The 10,654-nt window shown below is 46.5% G+C and overlaps 1 protein-coding gene across 1 annotated transcript; it reads right to left on the reverse strand.

Annotated features, from left to right (window-relative positions):
• Positions 1-4,454: 4,454 nt before the first annotated feature.
• Positions 4,455-9,932, reverse strand: LOC147985776 (uncharacterized). Its single transcript, XM_087541736.1, has 4 exons — positions 9,730-9,932; positions 5,252-5,390; positions 4,886-5,165; positions 4,455-4,804 (listed from the first exon to the last, which is right to left on the reverse strand). Exons 1-4 carry the CDS (start codon positions 9,930-9,932, stop codon positions 4,455-4,457), a joined length of 972 nt encoding a protein of 323 aa, XP_087397862.1.
• Positions 9,933-10,654: the final 722 nt, after the last annotated feature.

Below are 10,654 nucleotides of genomic sequence, written 5' to 3' on the forward strand. Positions count from 1 at the left end.
GTCGGCTCCGCCGACCACACGACGAACTCCGGCAGCACCTCAACAGCGCGAAAGTGCGGCCTAGGGGGACGTGCAGCCGGAGCGCGCCCCCCGGCCGCAGCAATCCGCCCATCGCTGTGCTGGAAATCGTCTCCACGGCCGTGGGGAGCTGCCGTGGTGGCCACAGGATGTTTGCGAGGGTGCCCTCGGCCGCGCTTGGGCGGGGGAGAGGCAGGCTCAACCTGGCGAGCCTTCCCTTCTCTGCAGCCGAGAACCTCCTCGACAGGGCCATGAAGAAGAGGGAGAAGCAAGGGGGGATGAACTGGAAGGGCGCGCGGCGATCCGTACTTATAGCTGGCGAGGGCCAACCGAAGGTCCCCACGATCGCAGGTAATTATGACCCGCTTTGCATGCAGGGACTTGTCCAATCCGTGCAGTTGCCGAGGCGCCATGGGGAAGTGGAGATGCCCACATCCAATCAACCGCCACGCGGCGCCCAAGACCGTAGGCTGTTAGGGCCAGCGGCGCTGCGCTCTTGCCCTTTCGCCTCCCTGCACGGCCAAGCCCGGGCGCGCCTTGGGCCCGGGGGCTACTGTCGGCGTTCTGGGAACGGGGGTCCCCAGACTTGCCTGCCTGCGGCCTGCGGCGTGGCTCAAAGGGGGCCCCAGCACGGCCCATCTTCATCAACACAGACCCAAGTCCCTCGCCAGGGGCCAAGCCTCGCGGTGCGGACAACACGAAGCTTCCTCAGGCACGGCCTCGTTAGGCTGGCTTGCGAGGAGGCGGAGAGATCAAGGCGGGGTACCTCATGAGGTGCCCGTGACGCAAGCCATGACGACCAAGGGCGCCAGGCGGGTGCCAGCCCGCGCAGTGTCCTCCTTTCCCCTTTGGTGCAAAGGGGGCAAGTGCAGCCGCGGAGTACCGAGGCATCAGGCAAAGGTTTCCATTTCGGTGCAACAAGACCAAGACCAGGAGGACTGCAAGACGGAGGTCATTGTGGAGCCCAAGACAGCGTCACCACCAGAGCTTTGTGTAGGCGAAGACTACTTTTGTCAGGATAGCTGGTACTAGCTGTCCCCCTTCAAATTAGCCCACCATTGTTGGCTCCCTTCCCGCTCGATATTTGGGAAGAGGACCAGGGCCTCTATAAATAGGACCAGCCACCCACGAGAGGTGGGGGGGGCAATCGAGAAGAGAGAGAGAGAGAGAGAGAGAGAGAGAGAGAGAGAGAGAGAGAGAGAGAAGGGTGACTAAACTCCTCCCAGCAGTTCATCCCCCCAGCTAAGAACAGACCCTCGCGAGGCTGTTCTTCCTTGTATTGTTCATCATCATCAGCCCAAGAGGCAATCCACCACACCACACACTGGAGTAGGGTATTACACCACAACGGTGGCCTGAACCAGTATAAACCCTGTGCCTCTCGTGTTGTTCTTTCCTTAGCTCAGATCTTAGCAAGGCGGAGGGGCGCAAGTAGGTAGGAGGCGAAATCTCCGCGCGCACCCCAGTGTTCGAACCTCAAGGGTCTGCCGAAACCCGAAATCCGACAACTTGGACTTTGGAGGTGCTCTGCATTTATGTTTTGCGGTCTCAGAAAGGGCTAGCAAGATACCACTATTGTCATATTATATCATAGTTGTTTTGACAACATGTTGCCATTTGAGATATCTTATTATTGCTCGCTAGCTGATTATGTTATAGATATGAGTTAATATAATATTTAAGAATTATTGTTGGCATGGTTAGTTATAATGTTGGTTGAAAACCTTGGTGTTGTTTAAGCTTATGTATGCAAACAAGAGCAAAAGAGTTCCTAAAAGTTTTTGATTTTCACTTTCAGTTTATCAACTGAATTGCTTGAGGACAAGCAAAGGTTTAAGCTTGGGGGAGTTGATACGTCTCCAACGTATCTACTTTTACTAACGCTTTTCCTCTTGTTTTGGACTCTAATTTGCATGATTTGAATGAAACTAACCCCGGACTGACGCTTTTTTTTAGCAGAACTACCATGGTGTTGTTTTGGTGCAGAAATAAAAGTTCTCTGAATGGAACGAAACTTTGCGAGGAATTTTTATACAATAAACAATAATTTCTAGAGCCAAGACCCACTGGAGGGGGGGTACCTACGTGGGCACAACCCACCACCCCCCCCCCACATGCGCGCTCCTGGCACGCCTAGGTGAGTTGTCCCCACCTGGTGGCCCCGCAGACCTGATTCCAACTCCATAAATAACTATTTTTCCAAAAAAATCAGGGAGAAAGAATTATCGTGATCTACGAGACGGAGCCGTCGTCACCTCATGTTCTTCATCGGGAGGCCAGATCTGGAGTCCGTTTGGGGCTCCGGAGAGGGGGGCTCTTCGTTCTTCGTCATCACCAACCTTCTCCGTCGCCAATTCCATGATGCTCCCCACCGGGAGTGAGTAATTCCTTCATAGGCTCGCTGGTCGGTGAGGAGTTGGATGAGATTCATCATGTAATCGAGTTAGTTTTGTTATGGCCTAATCCCTAGTATCCACTATGTTCTAAGATTGATGTTGCTATGACTTTGCCATTCTTAATGCTTGTCACTTTGGGCCTGGGTGCCATGATTTCAGATCTGAACCATTTATGTTATCACCATTATATCCATGTTCTAGATCCGATCTTGCAAGTTATAGTCACCTACTACGTGTTATGATCCGGCAACCCCGGACTGACAATAGTCGGGACCACTCCCGGTGATGACCGTAGTTTGAGGAGTTCATGTATTCACCGTGTGTAAATGCTTTGTTCCGGTTATCTATTAAAAGGAGGCCTTAATATCCCTTAGTTTCCAATAGGACCCCGCTGCCACGGGAGTAGGACAAAAGATGTCATGCAAGTTCTTTCCATAAGCACGTATGACTGTTTACGGAATACATGCCTACATTATATTGATGAACTTGAGCTAGTGCCGTATCGCCCTAGGTTTAACTATCTCATGATGAATATCATCCAACAAGTCATCGATCCAATGCCTACAAATTTATCTTATATTGTTCCTGCTAAGTTACTACTGCTATCATCACTATTGCGCTTGCTACAAAATTACTGCTATCACTGTTACCGTTACTATTCACTACTAGGAAAAGGGCTACTAGTGGCGCACCAGTTTTGCCTACTAATGGCGCACTACTGGTGCGCCACTAGTACCACGCCACTAGTATATTTTAGTAATGGCGCACCACAAGTGCGCCATTAGTATCTGGTATACTAATGGCGCACCACAGGTGCGCCATTAGTATCCCACAGGTGCGCCATTAGTATCTGGTATACTAATGGCGCACCACATGGAAGTGCGCCATTAGTATCTGGTATACTAATGGCGCACCACATGGAAGTGCGCCATTAGTAACAATTTTTTTAAAAATTCGTTCTTTTCTTAATCTCTGGTCACTATTTCACATATGAGATATCCAACACATATATATACAACAAGCATCCATATAACAATCATATCCAACACACAAGTTTCATCATATATACATACATAGCCAACACATAGTTACATCGTTACATATTACAAAAGTTTCACATTGTTCATCATCCAACACCGTTATCCATCAATTCACAAAAGTTTCACATTGATACAAAATAAAAACACAAATGGAAAATAAGCCCTCCATCCATGCAAGCTTCCGTGAATTAAATCAAATCTGCAAAATGATAAACAAGAAGTTAGAAGAAGAAGAAGAAGAAGAAGAAGAGAAGAAGAAGAAGACTAGAAGAATACTAGTAGAAGAAGAAGAACACTAGAAGAATACTAGAAGAAGAATAAGAAGAATAAGAAGAAGACTATAAGCTTATTATGTAAACTTGATCATTTTGTGCTAACATAAGTAATTTTGGAGCTAACCTATAGGAAACTAAGCATATAAGCTCTAAGTTAGCATATTAGAGCCAACTTAGGTAAAATGAAGCTAACCTATGTCATTTTGGAAAAGAAGAAGAATAAGAAGAAGACTATAAGCTTATTATGTAAACTTGATCATTTTGTGCTAACATAAGTAATTTTGGAGCTAACCTATAGGAAACTAAGCATATAAGCTCTAAGTTAGCATATTAGAGCCAACTTAGGTAAAATCAAGCTAACATATGTCATTTTGGAAAAGAAGAAGAATAAGAAGAAGACTATAAGCTTATTATGTAAACTTGATCATTTTGTGCTAACATAAGTAATTTTGGAGCTAACCTATAGGAAACTAAGCATATTAGAGATAACATAGGTAACTAAGTATATATATATATATCATTGTTCTTCTCCTTCTCCTTCCTCGGCCCGATGCGCCAAGAGCGGCGAGGCGGTGGAGGCAGCTGTGGGATGTAGTCTTCTACCACAATTGGCGTGGTCATGTCGCCCAACTGTGGGATCGCCGGTGCCACCACCGGTGCGTGGTCATTGTCAGGCACCACCACCATCGCAAGGCCACCTTCAGGCAGGACAGGCATGACCATCGCTAGGTCATCCTAAGCCACCACCATCTCTTGCCCATGGTCAGCCACCACCATCTCTTGCCCATGGTCAGCCACCACCATCTCTTGCCCATGGTCAGCCACCACCAAATCTCTTGCCCTTGGTTAGCGACCACCAGCGCTAGGTCATCCTCAGCCTGATGCCCATCGTCATCCTGCAGCTCCTCATCCCCACTCTGCTCCTCTTCTCCCCCACTCCAGTCCGGATCATCCTTCTTGTTGTCAGAATCGCTGCTGCTTTCGCTAAAGCCAGAATCGTTGTTGCTTTTGCTACAGCCATAATCGCTGCTGCTTTGGCTGTAGCCAGTGTCGCTGCTGCTACTCCCATTGCTTGTCCAAATGCAACAATGACCATTAACAATCGATGTGAGACAAAGCCAAATGTAGAGGAATAAGAAGAGGCAGAATGCACTGGCATCTTCGTCGTCAGCGTAGCGCATGCGACACATAGTCGCGTTGAAAACCTTCATGATGAGCATTGTGGCGTCATTGTCGTACCTGAAGAGAAGAAAGTACCCGGTCCGCAGGTCGTAGGCACTGTAGAACTTCTCCCAGCCACGGCACAGGTACATGTGGCCCTCCTCGATCACCAACTCCACGTCCCACAGCCTGCGAACCCCGCTGCCGGCCTGTCGGAGCTTCACATTATCTGGCAGATCTTCACCTAGCATGTTCATAAAAGTGTCAGGCAGCCTCTGCAATTTGGGACAAGGAGTGATGTAGCAAACAACAGAGTTATCATAATGAGATGGGTGAAGGGGAGATCTCTCGTTTTATATACCTGCCTCGTGGCTGATATTGAAGTCCCAAGTATGATACTGAAGAACTCGAAAGCATCCAACTCGTACTCCGGTGAGGCAAAGCGGCGGTGGCTGCTTCCCCCCATCTCTGATAAGCAGCAGAAGAGACCAATTAGTACCCTTAAAACATTATCATACAACATTATAGCAGCATAAATTTTGAGCAAAAGATAATCAACTACACCAATGCACTTGTGGACATATGATGGCTCTAGTTGAATTTATTAGTACCACTAGTCGTCAAAAAATGCAAAGTAGGCAACTAGCTAGGAGTATAAAAACATTCATCTAAAGAAAAGAAAAAACTAGCTAGCAGTATGATGGCTTGGTCAGTATACATGGACTTAGACTTCAGAATGGGACATCAGTGCGACAATTTTTTTTGCTGAATAGTGTATCTAGCTTACGGTCTGGAAGTTTGCATTGTATACCCGAGACAAAGTTGCTCACCTATTATTCTAAACTTAGCAATTATAGATGGTTTTTCTTAGGCAAGGCCATGAGCTCCAGCACTCTTTATAAGTAGAAGAAACTTGTTTGGTTACTTATAAATAAAAGGACAAAAACCAGTTTAGATAAACATCAGGGAAAAATACATGCAAGAGGTTGTAGACAGAGTTAGTCTAGGCAGAAAGCAAAATCAAGGGGCATTATCCGTAAGCGCAATTACAATTTTACAAATAGCATCAGTAAAACAAATAAACTCAAATTATGAGGCGAGATAAAGCTACATAGGTATGAAAAGAAGTAGTCTGCACTGTCAAAATTCAGAGACTAATTACCATTAGACACATCAGCTTTTTTGGTGTCACTAGGTTCAGCAGCAATGTCATCTTTAATCACATCACTAGATTTAACAATTCTAGAAGACTTGTCTTCCTCTTGATACCTTGGAACTAGAAACTCACAAACATCTTTAAAGCCTGTATTTTTTTCTGAATGAACTCTTCTGTTGCAGCCTCCAACTTAAGCCAGATAGCCAGGTCACCCACCTCATGAATGGGTTATCATCCCTAACTAATGCCAAGAGATCCTGGTGTCCACCTTTCCAAGAAAGAGAAAAAATTACCACTGACACTTGCTGCACTGTGTCTGCTTTCAGGCTGCTTAGCTACATGTTATGCATTCCACCGGTTAGATTTACACACATTTGTAAGGCTGCTACGAAGGAGAGATCTATGTCTTACGGAAACTGCATTTTGCCAACAAGGAACGATCTCAAGGTACAAAGGAACCCACAAGATTGGCAGCATGTTTAAGTTTTATGACACTCATCCTACCATAATCCTACCATAATCAGTACTAACTCCCTCCCTTGCACCCTGCAATTTACGCTAACCAAGCACCTGCATCTACAGATGCTCCATCCACTTAGGCAGAATAGAATCGATCACACAAGACACAAGGTTAAGAAGAATAGAATCGACCACACACACATACACGAGAAATTTGCACTAAAAAACAATGGCTGGACAAAATACATAGTGGAGGCGCGGCCCGAGCGTAGTGGAGGCGCGGTCGCGGTGTGGTGAGCATGCCTGGGTGGGGCCAGGGCGCGGCCAGGGGCCGAGGGGAGCACGACCACAGGGGGCGGCAACCAGGAGCTGGGGCGCGGTGGTGCGACACTCTACGGCGATGAAATCGAAGGGGGGAGGGCAACCGGTGCAGCTCACCGAGAGGAAGACGATGGCGAGCTCGTGCGGGGCCGGGGTTGACAAGGTGACGCGGATCGACGGTGAGGCCGCGGTGGCCGGAGGTCGAAGAAGGCGCAGACGCCGTAGACGGTGGAGGCGTCGGTGTCGTAAAGGCGCTAGAGACCTTGCCTGCGAGACAGAGAAGGGGCCATCAGCCCCGGCGCAGGCGGGGGAGGAGGAGGGGCAAGGGGAGGAGGAGGGTCGGGGGGTGTACGGTGCTGCGTCGCTACTCGGCGCCGACGGCGAGGAGGAAGGCGAAGACGTTGAGGAGTCCGGCGGGGGTCGGGGCGGCGGGGGTGGGGGCGCGGGGGCGCGGGGGCGGCGGGGGTGGAGTCCGGCGGGGGTCGAGGCGGCAGTGTCGGGGCGGTGGCGGGTGGTGGGGGCGACGGGGCGAGGGGCGGTGGGGCCAGGGGGCGGTGGCGGCTGGCGGCGGCGGCGGGTGGTTGGGACGGTGGGGCGACGGGGCGAGGGGAGGTGGGGCTCGGCATTACTAACAATTTTTTTTTATTTTTTTTTCAAACTACTAATATTGCACGGTGGGTGTGGTGCGCCATTACTATGTCAACTAGTAATGGCACACTATACCACGGTGTGCCATTAGTAACAAAAAAAATTTAATTTTTTTTCAAAACTACTAATGGCGCACCACACACCAGGTGCGCCATTAGTAATATATTACTAATGGCGCACCAACACATGGTGCGCCATTAGAATATAGTAATGGCGCACCACATGTCTGGTGCGCCATTAGTGGCCATATCATCTATAGCCCTTTTCCTAGTAGTGATTGTTGCTGCTACTATTATCAAAACTATCATATTACTTTGCTACTGATCAATTTGTTGCAGATAATTAAACTCCAGGTGTGGTTGAATTGACAACTCGGCTGCTAATACCTTCAAATATTCTTTGGCTCCCCTTGTGTCGAATATATAAATTTGGGTTGAATACTCTACCTCGAAAACTATTGTGATCCCCTATACTTGTGGGTTATCAATGGTAGAAAAGATCCAGTAATGATGCATCCAACATTAGCTATACACAATGCATAAGTCATGACAGCAGTGCTCTCAGGTTCTGGCGCTTGTTTTAGAAGGTGATGACCCATCATAAAAGTAAATACATAGTCCCTTCGCAGAGGGAAGCAGTGATTTGCAGAGGTGCCAGACCTCAAGTTTTAAAACAGAGGTAAATGTAATTTTGAGAGGTGCACCCTTCTTGTTTACTTCGCGACCATTAGTTATCAATATCTTCCATGCTAAACACATTAGTGGCGGTTCCCAAATGATAAAGTAAAGGTTATGACTCTATAAGAGTTTTTGTTTGATTATTTGAAAGCTCTTTCTTTTTTCAATTCGGGACTGGGAATCCCTATTACCGCCCCTTTCTCGTGCAATGAAGAGTGAATAAACACTCATCCTGAGATTAATCCGCTCAGCATGGAAGATAGCGACTACCTCTTGTCGCTCTATGAACGATCCAGGCACACAAAAAGGATATTTATTTGAAGTTTTTAGAGGTGGCACTTGCAAATTTACTTAGGACAGCAGGGTAATACCGCATATAGGTAGGTATGGTGGACTCATCTGGAATAACTTGGGTTCAAGGTTTTATGGTGCACAAGCAGAATTCCCGCTTAGTACAGGTGAAGGCTAGCAAATAGGTTGAGAAGCGTCCAGGTAGAGAGCAACAATGGTCATGAACATGCATTATGCATAAGTAACATTGGATACTAGCATGAGTAGGATATGAACACCATGCACATAAATATCATAGAGGCTATGTTGGTTTTGATTCAACTACATGCATGAACATGTGCCAAGTCAAGCCACTCGAACATTCAGAGGAGGATACCATACCATCATACTACATGAAAATCATTTTAACGCAATGTTGACATCTAAGATAAATCATTATCCACTCCTAGCTACATATGCATGGCATGAGAAACTATAATCTCTAATTGTCATTGCAAACATGTTTGATCATAATAGGTTGAATCATGGATACTAGGTTAAACATATTTACAAAAACAGAACAAGTCGAGTTCATACCCGTTTCTCTCTGCCACGGCCAGTTCATCAAATATCGACATTATTGCCTTTCACTTGCACGACCGAACGATATGAAAATAATAATAGTGCAAGAGTGTTGTGGACTAAGATGGAATCTGCAAACATTTTATTCAAAAGGAGAAGACAAGGTAAAATGGGCTCTTTATTAGATCAACAATAATGCATATGAGAGCTACTCAACATTTTCATCATGGTCTTCTCCTCGGTATGACTCAAAAGAAAGAAAAGAAATTCATAGAAGCACACGGAAATATTTTTGGAGTTTTTGGTTTTCCGAAAGAATGCAAATAAAAAGGGAAAAGCAAAAACGAGAAAAAACTATTTACACAGGAAAGCTCCCAACATGCAAAATAAGAACAAGGAAATCTTTTTGGGTTTTCTTTTTAGATACTACAGCTAACTATGCTAGAAAGAAAAATAAAAAAAGAAGCAGGAAGTATTTTTGGATTTTCTCAAGTATTTCAAACACACAAGAAGAAAGCGAGAAAATAAATTTAGCATGGATAATACAATGAAAATGTGTGAACACCGACAACTGAAGTGAAATATGTGAACATGAATGTAATGTCGGTGGAAATACGTACTCCCCCAAGCTTAGGATTTTGGCCTAACTTGGTCTAGGGCCACTCAAAGAAACCACGGGGTCCTATGTTGAAATGTTGAGGAGCTAGCACCTGAGGATCCCACTACTGAGGCTCCACCAGTGTTACAGCTAGTTTGTTCCGGTAGGCGACGATGTCCTCACGCAAAATTTTGTATCCACCCCTGGCAATAGGATCAAACAAAGCAGGTGTAGGCAATGGGATAATATCACGAGTGTTCACACTAAAAACCAAGTTATAAGTAATAGGAATGTTAGGGTAACCACTAGCAATAAATGGGTGGTGCTCCATAGGCTGATGATCTAAATAAACCTTAGGTAAAGGATAATCCTGTTGGCGTATCTGAATGTTAAAGTGAGTCACCAAGTGATACGTCTCCAACGTATCTATAATTTTTGATTGTTCCATGCTATTATATTATCTGTTTTGGATATTTATGGGCTTTATTTTACACTTTTATATTATTTTTGGCACTAACCTATTAACCGGAGGCCCAGCCCAAATTGTTGTTTTCTTGCCTATTTCAGTGTTTCGAAGAAAAGGGATATCAAACGGAGTCCAAACGGAATGAAACCTTCGGGAGAGTTATTTTTGGAATGAAAGCAATCCAGAAGACTTGGACTAGACGTCACGGAAGCTTCGAGGTGGCCACGAAGCAGGGAGGCGCGCCCTACCCACCTAGGTGTGCCCCCACCCTCATGGGCCCCTCGTGGCTCCCCTGACCGACTTCTTTCGGCTATATAAGTCCATATACCCTACAAACATCGAGGGGCAGAATATATCGGGAGTTCCGCCGCCAGAAGCCTCTGTAGCCATCGAAAACCAATCTAGACCCGTTCCGACACACTGCCGGAGGGGGGAATCCCTCTCCGGTGGCCATCTTCATCATCCCGGCGCTCTCCATGACGAGGAGGGAGTAGTTCACCCACGGGGCTGAGGGTATGTACCAGTAGCTATGTGTTTGATCTCTCTCTCTCTCGTGTTCTTGAGGTGGAACGATCTTGATGTATCGC

This window comes from Triticum urartu, chromosome 2A, assembly GCF_056163025.1.
Source record: "Triticum urartu cultivar PI428250 chromosome 2A, HENAU_Tu73, whole genome shotgun sequence".
Lineage (NCBI taxonomy): Eukaryota > Viridiplantae > Streptophyta > Magnoliopsida > Poales > Poaceae > Triticum > Triticum urartu.